This window comes from Cololabis saira, chromosome 11, assembly GCF_033807715.1.
Source record: "Cololabis saira isolate AMF1-May2022 chromosome 11, fColSai1.1, whole genome shotgun sequence".
NCBI lineage: Eukaryota > Metazoa > Chordata > Actinopteri > Beloniformes > Belonidae > Cololabis > Cololabis saira.
This window is the reverse complement of record NC_084597.1, coordinates 32360272-32373055: the sequence shown is the minus strand read 5'-3', so window position 1 is coordinate 32373055 and position 12784 is coordinate 32360272. Positions and strand designations below refer to the sequence as shown.

Below are 12784 nucleotides of genomic sequence, written 5' to 3'. Positions count from 1 at the left end.
CAATAATTCAACTAGAATATGGTGTAAAAGTTAATTTATTTCAATAATTCAACTAGAATATGGTGTAAAAGTTAACTTAATTCAATAATTCAACTAGAATATGGTGTAAAAGTTCATTTATTTCAATAATTCAACTAGAATATGGTGTAAAAGTTAATTTATTTCAATAATTCAACTAGAATATGGTGTAAAAGTTAATTTATTTCAATAATTCAACTAGAATATGGTGTAAAAGTTAATTTATTTCAATAATTCAACTAGAATATGGTGTAAAAGTTAATTTATTTCAATAATTCAACTAGAATATGGTGTAAAAGTTAATTTATTTCAATAATTCAACTAGAATATGGTGTAAAAGTTAACTTAATTCAATAATTCAACTAGAATATGGTGTAAAAGTTAATTTATTTCAATAATTCAACTAGAATATGGTGTAAAAGTTAATTTATTTCAATAATTCAACTAGAATATGGTGTAAAAGTTAACTTAATTCAATAATTCAACTAGAATATGGTGTAAAAGTTAATTTATTTCAATAATTCAACTAGAATATGGTGTAAAAGTTAATTTATTTCAATAATTCAACTAGAATATGGTGTAAAAGTTAATTTATTTCAATAATTCAACTAGAATATGGTGTAAAAGTTAACTTAATTCAATAATTCAACTAGAATATGGTGTAAACGTTCATTTATTTCAATAATTCAACTCAGAATATGGTGTAAAAGTTAATTTATTTCAATAATTCAACTAGAATATGGTGTAAAAGTTAATTTATTTCAATAATTCAACTAGAATATGGTGTAAAAGTTAATTTATTTCAATAATTCAACTAGAATATGGTGTAAAAGTTAACTTAATTCAATAATTCAACTAGAATATGGTGTAAAAGTTAATTTATTTCAATAATTCAACTAGAATATGGTGTAAAAGTTAATTTATTTCAATAATTCAACTAGAATATGGTGTAAAAGTTAATTTATTTCAATAATTCAACTAGAATATGGTGTAAAAGTTAATTTATTTCAATAATTCAACTAGAATATGGTGTAAAAGTTAACTTAATTCAATAATTCAACTAGAATATGGTGTAAAAGTTAATTTATTTCAATAATTCAACTAGAATATGGTGTAAAAGTTAATTTATTTCAATAATTCAACTAGAATATGGTGTAAAAGTTAACTTAATTCAATAATTCAACTAGAATATGGTGTAAACGTTCATTTATTTCAATAATTCAACTAGAATATGGTGTAAAAGTTAATTTATTTCAATAATTCAACTAGAATATGGTGTAAAAGTTAATTTATTTCAATAATTCAACTAGAATATGGTGTAAAAGTTAATTTATTTCAATAATTCAACTAGAATATGGTGTAAAAGTTAATTTATTTCAATAATTCAACTAGAATATGGTGTAAAAGTTAATTTATTTCAATAATTCAACTAGAATATGGTGTAAAAGTTAATTTATTTCAATAATTCAACTAGAATATGGTGTAAAAGTTAATTTATTTCAATAATTCAACTAGAATATGGTGTAAAAGTTAACTTAATTCAATAATTCAACTAGAATATGGTGTAAAAGTTAATTTATTTCAATAATTCAACTAGAATATGGTGTAAAAGTTCATTTATTTCAATAATTCAACTAGAATATGGTGTAAAAGTTAATTTATTTCAATAATTCAACTAGAATATGGTGTAAAAGTTAATTTATTTCAATAATTCAACTAGAATATGGTGTAAAAGTTAATTTATTTCAATAATTCAACTAGAATATGGTGTAAAAGTTAATTTATTTCAATAATTCAACTAGAATATGGTGTAAAAGTTAACTTAATTCAATAATTCAACTAGAATATGGTGTAAAAGTTAATTTATTTCAATAATTCAACTAGAATATGGTGTAAAAGTTAACTTAATTCAATAATTCAACTAGAATATGGTGTAAACGTTCATTTATTTCAATAATTCAACTAGAATATGGTGTAAAAGTTAATTTATTTCAATAATTCAACTAGAATATGGTGTAAAAGTTAATTTATTTCAATAATTCAACTAGAATATGGTGTAAAAGTTAATTTATTTCAATAATTCAACTAGAATATGGTGTAAAAGTTAACTTAATTCAATAATTCAACTAGAATATGGTGTAAAAGTTAATTTATTTCAATAATTCAACTAGAATATGGTGTAAAAGTTAATTTATTTCAATAATTCAACTAGAATATGGTGTAAAAGTTAATTTATTTCAATAATTCAACTAGAATATGGTGTAAAAGTTAATTTATTTCAATAATTCAACTAGAATATGGTGTAAAAGTTAACTTAATTCAATAATTCAACTAGAATATGGTGTAAAAGTTAATTTATTTCAATAATTCAACTAGAATATGGTGTAAAAGTTAATTTATTTCAATAATTCAACTAGAATATGGTGTAAAAGTTAACTTAATTCAATAATTCAACTAGAATATGGTGTAAACGTTCATTTATTTCAATAATTCAACTAGAATATGGTGTAAAAGTTAATTTATTTCAATAATTCAACTAGAATATGGTGTAAAAGTTAATTTATTTCAATAATTCAACTAGAATATGGTGTAAAAGTTAATTTATTTCAATAATTCAACTAGAATATGGTGTAAAAGTTAACTTAATTCAATAATTCAACTAGAATATGGTGTAAAAGTTAATTTATTTCAATAATTCAACTAGAATATGGTGTAAAAGTTAATTTATTTCAATAATTCAACTAGAATATGGTGTAAAAGTTAATTTATTTCAATAATTCAACTAGAATATGGTGTAAAAGTTAATTTATTTCAATAATTCAACTAGAATATGGTGTAAAAGTTAATTTATTTCAATAATTCAACTAGAATATGGTGTAAAAGTTAACTTAATTCAATAATTCAACTAGAATATGGTGTAAAAGTTAATTTATTTCAATAATTCAACTAGAATATGGTGTAAAAGTTAATGAAAATACGGTACAAATCAATACGGGACGCAACATTTTTTTCTCAAATAAAGGACAATTCCGTATTTTACGGGACGGGTGGCAACCCTAGCTATATCGTAATGAGGCACTGCAATCAAGAGAATTGTTCATATGATAAGAGAAATTTCAGCAAGCAAATCTGTCAAAGATAGCATCAAACAGCTTTACCTTGACCAGTTTTCCATGTTTTGGTGGAGAGAGAACCTCAAAGACCGGGTTGGCTCTGCTGATTCTGGCCAGCTCAGAGGCATCAATCATGGCCTTGCTCAGTTTCACGGCGATGCCACTGGGAACTCTAACTGGCTCCCTCAAGTAGATCAGAGGCCGCACAGTCACTTTGACCGTCTGGTCTGGTACATTTCCGTAGTCTCTCACACTGGGAGAGGACGCTGACACTGAGATTTGGAAGCTGTCCTCTGACTCACTGAGGTCTGTCATGTGATAGACAACGCGGCCGTACTGGAGGTCCTCGTGGCAGAAGGTGGTGACCTCCTGGTCGTTGATAGCAATGCGTCCATGCCGAGGGTGTGTGGTAACCGTGTAGGAGATATTAGCCTGCGTCTGACCGTTAGTTTGTGCTGCCAGCTGGTGGGTCGTCAGCACCACAGCGGTGCGACCTTGAACCAATGACAGGCCAGTATTGTTTGCCATGGATACAGAAGGTTTGATCACCTCCAAACTAAACAGTTTGTAGAGAGGACGGTGATGGCCATCAGTTACATTGAAGTAGAAAACTCCTGTTGAGGGCGCTCCCTGACAGAGGAAAGACAGAAAGGCATAACAAAAGAATCGTATGGAAAAGGAGGTCAAATTTTAACAAGCAAAGTGAAAAAGAAAAATAGTAATTGATTCCTTTGTTTAAAGGTGGAGTAAGGGATTATTGCAAGGAGAATACAAAAAAAATCTTTTGTAATTGCTTTTAAAACCAACACACTGAAAATTTCATAAAACCAAATTACCAAAGTATTTTACAATTAAAATAAAAACTGTTTTAGATCACAAAAAAAGACATAACCAACTACTTTACTTGTGCAAACGGAACTGGTTAGTCACCCTTTCTGTCAATCAGCTGGACATTCAGCTTATTTCTATCGTCTTCACTTGTGCTTCTCTTATATACTCTTTGCGTAATCGGACTATTATAGGCAGTTACATAAAGGCAGAGCTGCCATTATCAGTGGAACAAGCTCAATGTCCAAGAATGCAACAAAAACCGACATGTCCAAAAATGGAGGTAGATTTGTGTCTTAATTATTCAATCAAAAAAAAGATTGCTTCAATCAAAAAATATATTTTAAATTAAAAGAAAATTCACTTCAATCAATAAAAGTGATTTCAATCAAAGAAAAAAAGTGTTTGAATGTAAAAGAATATTTGAGACTCAAAAAAATGCATTGGAACACTGTTTTTCTTTGATTGGAAATGTTTTCTTTGATAGAAGTGAAGGTTTTTTTAATTGAAAATATATTTTTTGATTGAAGTAGTTTTTTTGTGTTTGGGCCATATTATGGGTAGGACATTTGTGTCTTTATCATTTAATCAAAAAGGAAGTTGCTTCAAAAAGGAAAAAAAAATATTTTCAATGAAAAAAAAATCACTTCAATAAAAAAAAAAATTTCAATCAAAGAAAAAAAGTGTATGAATGCAAAGAAATATTTGAGACCCAAAAAATTGCATTTAAACACTTTTATTTTGGATTTAAAATATTTTTTTTTCGGTTTGAGGTGATTTTGTTTTGATTGAATCATTTTGACACAAACATCCCGCAGTGGGCGGATGCTTCCCTAAGAGTCTACACTAACAACGCAAGACCTGCGTGAAGCTGCCCCGCCACCCCACGCAAAACTCAGTGAAAATATTCTCAATTGTTTGCGCGGGTTTGTGCAGAAAGAAATTTTGTTTGTGCTGCTTTAGTTTTTTTTTTGTGATCAAATGTTTTTATTTATTTTTCATGATTTTCTTATCAAAGGTGGCATCCACAATGATTTTAAACAAGCATTAACACATTCTCAGCCCCTTCCAAACCCACCCCTTGGACCTAAAAAAAAAAAAAAAAAATTACACCTTGCGCCTTAAGTGCAGCCCTAATTTGCAAGTAGAAAAAAGAAAGATGTGTTCTGTAAATTAAAACTAAATTTTATATCTTGAAATGTGCTGCTTTAGTTTTTAAGATATCGCTCCCTTAGAGATAGGGTGAGGAGTTTGGTCACCCGGGAGGAGCTCGGAGTCGATGCTCCTTCACATTGAGAGGAGTCAGCTGAGGGATGGATGGATGGATGGATGGATGGATGGATGGATGGATGGATGGATGGATGGATGGATGGATGGATGGATGGATGGATGGATGGATGGATGGATGGATGGATGGATGGATGGATGGATGGATCCTCCCTAGGGAGGTGTTCCAGGCATGTCCCACCGGGAGGAGACCCAGGGAAGACCCAGGACACGCTGGAGAGACTATGGGCCTTTCTCAAAACAAAGAACGCAAAGAATAGACGTGTGTTCTTGGGGAGAATGTTCTTGCTAGTCGTTCTTGGAAGAATGAGGTCGCAGTATCACGAGCACACAGAACGCTCTGTTGTCAGTTTGAGACGATGCGTTCTTGCTGGTATTGCGCAATACCCGAGGCATAACAGTCAATATATAAGAGTCTAAGCTCAGCTGATGTAGGCTGCCACAAAACCTTTCACTTCAATCAAAAAAAAATCACTTCAAATCGAAAAAAATATTTTAAATCTGCCAGATCGTCCCTTATGTTCCTTTCCAGCAATAGCTACAGAGGGACAACCCTTAAAGGTATTGTGACATCATTTTTAACATGCTTTTAACACTATTAAAAGTCTTGGCCAACATCCCTCAAATGTGTCTAAAAGAGTGTAACAAGAAAAACTTCACTCTAGTACTCCATTCCTGGCTTTTTATGACAGTGTTTTTTTGCGCCGTGAAAAATGCTTCCTTTTCCCCCTTTCCTGTCAATCATTGCGCCGCTCCTCCGCCAAACCTCCTCCAACCAACCGCTACACACTTCTGCCGTCTTCACACACATCCCAGAAAGCACACAATACACTGAATGTTAAAAGTTCGTTGTTTTTTGGGTGTAATTGATGTCAAGACACCCAACAAAACACAAAAAATCAAGAAAAATGTGTTTTTCATGTCACAATACCTTTAAACAAAAATATATATATATTATTATACAAGACTACCCAAAGAGCTGAGGCATTCAAGTGTCTTTCACCTGCTGTATAAAATGCAGCCGGCCGTGGTTAACGTCATACTGGGTGAAGGAGGTCACTGGCTCAGGTCTTTCTCCAAGCGTGAGGTAGCCATTGTTGGGTTTACTGATCACAAGGTAGTGCAGCTCCTCTGGTGGTGTATCATGATCCTCAACCTTGACATTTGGAGAATCATTGATTGACAGGACTTTGGTGAAGATTGTACTTTTGGAGATCACTTCTCCAAAACCATTTGGTTAGCATTTGTGCACATCAAGCTTTTTAGCAAGCATTTTTAGGATTCATACATTTTTTTTTCGCTTTAAGTAAACACAATACATAAACTGGTAATGATATGAATGTAATGCACACGCCTACCTGTAGAGTGTCAGGTCCAAGTACAACTCTCTCTCCAACCACAACTTTCATACTGGGGGCTAGGCTCCTGATCAGCGGCGGGTGGTCGTTAACGGGTGTCACCGTGATATTGAACATCTCTGTCACGGCCCCTCTTTCTTTGACACGATGGCGATGAGGAACAGCTTCCAGCGATGACAAGGAAGATGATGAGGCAGAATATAAAGGGGGAAATGAAGTGGAGAAGGAGGAGGAATCAGAGGGAAAAGCAGACATGGATGAGGAGGAGGAAAAGGAGGAGGAATCCAAAGGAGCCACCCAGGCCCGAAAGGTGAAGCTGTCCCTCGTTGTCTCGGAGTCGTCATGGACGTATGTGATGCCGAACTTGTTTAGGGTGGCCTGTGAGAAATCTGGTTGGTTCCTGGGAAAAGTTAATAGCACAAAGACATTCTTAATGTTTCCCACTTATTGGCAAGCTTGTGTTTTATAAAATAGAAATAAAATAAAACAATGCATATGTACAGTGGGGCAAAAAATGTATGTATTTAGTCAGCCACCAATTGTGCAAGTTCTCCCACTTAAAAAGATGAGAGAGGCCTGTAATTATCATCATAACTACACTTCAATTATGAGAGACAGAATGGGGGGAAATAATCCAAGAAATCATTTGTAGGATTTTTACTGAATTGATTGGCAAATTCCTCGGTAAAATAAGTATTTGGTCACCTACAAAGAAGCAAGATTTCTGGCTTTCACAGACCTGTAACTTCTTCTTGAAGAGGCTCCTCTGTCCTCCACTCGTTACCTGTATTAATGGCATCTGTTTTAACTGGTTATCAGTATAAAAGACACCTGTCCACAACCTCAAACAGTCACACTCCAAACTCCACTATGGCCAAGACCAAAGAGCTGTCAAAGGACGTGAGAAACTAAATTGTAGACCTGCACCAGGCTGGGAAGACTGAATCTGCAATAGGTAAGCAGCTCGGTGGGAAGAAACATCATGCTTTGGGGATGTTTGTCTGCAAAGGGACCAGGACGACTGATCCGTGTAAGGGAAAGAATGAATGGGGCCATGTATCGTGAGATTTTGAGTGAAAACCTCCTTCCATCAGCAGGGCATTGAAGATGAAACGTGGCTGGGTGTTTCAGCATGACAATGATCCAAACACATCGCCCGGGCAACAAAGGAGTGGCTTCGTAAGAAACATTTCAAGGTCCTGGAGTGGCCTAGCCAGTCTCCAGATCTCAACTCCATAGAAAATCTTTGGAGGGAGTTAAAGTCCATGTTGCCCAGCAACAGCCCCAAAACATCACTGCTCTAGAGGAGATCTGCATGGAGGAATGAGCCAAAATACCAGCAACAGTGTGTGAAAACCTTGTGAAGACTTACAGAAAACGTTTGACTTCTGTCATTGTCAACAAAGGGTGTATAACAAAGTATTGAGTTAACCTTTGTTATTGACCAAATACTTATTTTCCACTATGATTTGCAAATTAAATCTTTAAAAATCAGACAATGTGATTTTGTGGATTTTTTTTTTTTTCCATTTTGTCTCTCATAGTTGCACAACTGGTCTGACTAAATACTTTTTTGCCCCACTGTATATAGTACAGACGTACATGGAAGACCCAAATAATATTTATCAAAAAGATCTTTTCAGTGCTAACTGAAATAAGAATAAAAAATAAAAACATTTATAAAATAAAAACTCAACAAAAACAAACATTAACTTGCAAAACTGAGTAAAATAAAATAGAAATGCAGCTAAAATGTATATATATATATATATATATATATATATATATATATATATATATATATATATATATATATATATATATATATATATATATATATTAATTGACTTTGTTTACATTCATATTTTTTGCTTTGTTTTTTTTAAAGTTTGGCCATTCTTTTTTGTCACTAATTATTTTTTCTAATGACTCAAAAAAAAGAATAAAGTATTTTTGTACTGTGTGGCATTGTGGATGGGGTTTGTTCGTCCTAGATTTGTTGTCAGTATCTGTAAGTCAATACCTTTTTAAAAACTAAAATTGACAAACTAACTAAGGCCACACTGTAATAATCAAACAACTTAAACAAAAAATAAATAAAAGCTACTAAAAATATAACTCTGCTGTGCTGTATTATTTTTCTCTTACACCCCATAACCAGCAGGTGTTATTGCAGAGCTTATGTTGGGTGCTAAAATGGTGTACTGGAAATTAAGTTAATTTTATTTTTGCCATGGATCTGGTATTAATTTAAAACTTATATTTCAATGTTGGTCTTAGTTTACTAAGCAAAACACAAAGAGAACAGCCTTGCACCTGGTGAGATTATGTCCTCGTATGGACAGAACTCCATGTCGCGGCTGAGAAATCACTCGATATATGATCTGGTGGTCTTTCCGCTGGGTTTCTGGAACTTTTGCCAGGAGATTAGAAGCATCGAGCTTGGATCTGTCAATAGTCACCCTGCCTCCCTCGGCAACCACCGCACCTGATATACAAATTCAGACAGAAAAACGTACCTCTTGAACTTATTTTTTCCAGGTAGTATAGATGCTGCATGTCTATCTGACAGTGAGAATGTACCTGCGTTGTTCAGCAGTCTGGTTTTGGGGTTGTCATGAGGTGCATTTGCTTGGTAGGAGATTAAAATGGTGAAGGTGTGTGATGGAAGGAAAGCAGGTGGAGAAGACACAGTGAAAGAAAAATAGTCTGCAGCCGACCACCCCACAGACTCCGGCTTATTCTGATCATACAGGACAACCCCATGATTCACCTGAGGCAGAGAAACATAATCACATGAGGAAAGGTTAACACTTAAACAGAAATTTCATTTGGACATAGAGAAATGGTCATTTATATATTTGAAATATAACTTTTAAACCCCTTCATGTTGAAATATTCCACATTTATCTTTTAATAAATATCCAGAAAACATTTGTGGATATCAGTACCTGCATTATTTGTAGCCATTATTCCAGTTGGAAATATTTTTTTATTTTATTAATTTATTTTTTTCCCATTTTATCACCCAGTGCTCCTACCTAAGTCAGTCCTGGGCATTGCTTTCCCTCTTCCAACCCCGGGAGGGCCCTGCACTGAGCTCAGGTCTCCTCCTTAACCTGAGGAGTGAGCAGGCCGCTTCTTTTCACCAGACAGGGTGGGGATTCTCCGGCCGGATGTAGCGCGTGGAAGGATCACGTTATTCCAGCCAGATCCTCCCCACCCCATCTGTCCCCCAGCTGGCCAGAGGGGGCATGTGTAGCCCAGCACTGCTGCATGTTTTTGTGAGGGTAGCTCACATTAGCTACCCAAGGGAACACGGGGAGAACATGCAAACTCCACACAGAAAGGGTGTGGGTGCTGCAGTCATGGGGAAGTAAACACGGACTCAACACCCACATTATCCCCGGCTAGCTGTGAGGCGGCTGCACCACCAGCTGCACCACCAGCTGTGCCCCCAAATTTACCCTGAATTTGCCAAGTCATAAGATGAATTGTGAATTTCTAGATGACATTTATACAAGTTAAAATGTATGTGTGTATTTGCAAAATTACATTCTGGATATTTCCATAAAGGTTTTGAATTTGGGATCTCTGAAATGAGAAACTATGACCAGTAATAATTTAATGGCAAATATCTGATATGCTATTGCTCAATAATAATGATAGTAACTGAACAGACTCTACATTGCTCTAAAATCACACATCACATTTCAGAAGTGAGTTGAAAGTGCAGCTACATATTCAATTTAAATCACAACAATGATTATGGACCAAGATTCCGAGGCAGAAGCTTTAATTATCATAATCAACGTTTAGAATGATAAATCAGGTATCTCCCAAGTACTAATTACTGGTCATAATTTCTTATTTCAAATATTCAAAATTGAAGACAATTTATCAATCATCAACTGTAAACTGTATATTGTCAAATATATTGTATTTTAGCAGGAAAATAAAGAGTTTGCGCACAAAGTATGTTCAAAAAGATTCCTTTGTCCATTGTTTTTCTGCAGTCCGTTTGGCTAGTTCTGAATTGTGAAAGGTTAAAAGGCCAATGTTAGTGCTTGATTGTGACTGGTTCCAAAATAGATGCAATTCTGAGTTTAAAACAGTGGCTTTTAAAAAAATGATATGTGCTGCTATGAGCCAGTCAGACTGCAAAGATTTAAAGTGATTTTAAAAAAGTTAAAAAAAAAAGTTTTGTTTGTGAATTTGAAAGTCACTGCGTGACATTTCAAAGCTTTTCTATCAATACTAAAACCATAACAGACATTAAAACACTGAGGGACTCCAGCTTTGCTGTTTGTCCTCTTGATATACACTCAGCAGCACACAAAACAAACACACACATCCCTACCATGCTTTGTGTAAACGTGTGAATGTTTCTGGTGGAGTTGTCAGGCATCCGTTGGACCAGGCGACCGAGTTTGGGAGGAGCAGTTAGTGCAAAAACCAGGGACTGGTTTCTTTGGATGTCACTGACGTTGTTGGTTACAACCTGAAGGTCTTGCTTTGAGATTGGTGTCACAGAGCCTTCAATAGTAACAGAAACAGTTAAATAGTTTCTCAACAGTGACCACAGTCTCAGTTCTCCATGCCATGTATACATAAATTATCTTGATTACTCTGTTGAAAGTTTGTGGAAACACAAACAAAACAATTGTTGAACATCACAGTGACTGATAACAGTTAGAGTAACAACACAACCATTACCAATAGGCGTAAGCGGCACAGTTTGGATCAGAAACATGAGGCTGTGTTTTAAAAGTAGCAAGACCACCTAGTGGTAATGTCAAATACTACATTTCTGCAGCAACGCTTCTCTTTCCAAATGTCTTTTTATTCATAACTGACTGGTCATCAGATTAAACTATAACTGTTAGGTTTGGCCTGCAGATCCAAGCATCAGTCACAATTGAAATGAGAAGCTGTACCTGGATAGACCACCAAAGGGTGGTTTCTCTGCAGAGTGAGGACCAGAGAGTGAGCAGTTGTACTGAAGATCTGGCGAGGAGCAAAGTTAACACCATCATTCACTTGGAAGTGAAACCCACCCAATAATGCACCTGCAAAGGACACAGGACAGAGTGATCATCAAGACTCGTTTACTCATCGGCCACAACTAAAGATTCTTTGGAAAGTGACACCCCAATTGGAATTGCTTACCGCTATGCACAAAAACTAGCTGTCTGCTTAATACATGGTCTTGGGTGAAGTTCAGGATGTGTCTGGACGGAGCATTCTTCAAGGCCAAGTGCCCATTACTGGGTGGTGTGACGACAAACTCCAGCCCGTCAGGTGGAGTGTCAGAGTCCTCCGCACTCAGGTCATCTGTAGTTATTTCTGTTACCGAATTCATCCACACCTGAAAAAACAAAGACCCAATTAATAGGGTTTATAGAAAGCTTATTTTCTGTGAAGTGTGAGGTAAAGCATACAGCAAATCAGCTTAGCCTAAACAGAAATAAAGTAACCAGCAATTCCAGATGTTATAATATAGACCCATGATTTATTTGGGTTTTTCATTACACACAAACAGAAAAAAGATAAGTTAATGTGGAGTTGTGATGTTATGCTAAGCTAAGCTAATCAGCCACTGAGTTTTCCTTCATTTTCAGTGAACGAGCATCTGTTTGGTTTCATGTTCCATAATTAGAAAGAAAACATAGATTGGGTTCTCCAAATATCTAATAATTTCTAATTTGATGCCAAATAAATAAAAATGAAAGAACAGAGACACATTTTCCAGATCTCACATCTTCTTTTAGTCAGTTGTTTTGAAGGATGATTTATATGTTATTCTGATTTTATCTTGTAATGAACTCAATCTTTCCTATGCTTAAAAAAAAGGAAAACGTAAAAAACCTTTGCCACCTGGAATATCTATCCATCCATCCATCCATCCATCCATCCATCCATCCATCCATCCATCCATCCATTTTCTATACCCGATTTATCCATTGCAGGGCCACTGTGGTCTGCTGGAGTCTATCCCAGCTCATTACAGGTGAGAGGCAGGGGAACACCCTGACACCCACAAACTTTGTAGCTCCAATTAAATAATCAGCAGACACAGGGAACGTTAAAAAAAACAACATTGTAATGCAATTATTTATTTATTTATTTATCTATAGCAAATGGGAAATTTCAAAGCTGAGTGGAAATTATTTTGTTTTT

At 34.8% G+C, this 12784-nt stretch overlaps 1 protein-coding gene across 1 annotated transcript in view; it reads right to left on the bottom strand.

The window, feature by feature from the left end:
• Positions 1-12784, bottom strand: part of LOC133455373 (chondroitin sulfate proteoglycan 4-like) — a 29665-nt gene that overhangs the window by 2688 nt on the left and 14193 nt on the right. The window contains exons 14-21 of the mRNA XM_061734368.1: positions 11774-11972; positions 11542-11673; positions 10965-11140; positions 9188-9377; positions 8921-9092; positions 6605-7004; positions 6250-6402; positions 3177-3761 (exon numbers count right to left, since the gene is read on the bottom strand). Of these exons, the coding sequence (XP_061590352.1) occupies positions 3177-3761; positions 6250-6402; positions 6605-7004; positions 8921-9092; positions 9188-9377; positions 10965-11140; positions 11542-11673; positions 11774-11972 (2007 nt within the window). The remainder of the gene's footprint in view (positions 1-3176; positions 3762-6249; positions 6403-6604; positions 7005-8920; positions 9093-9187; positions 9378-10964; positions 11141-11541; positions 11674-11773; positions 11973-12784) is intronic.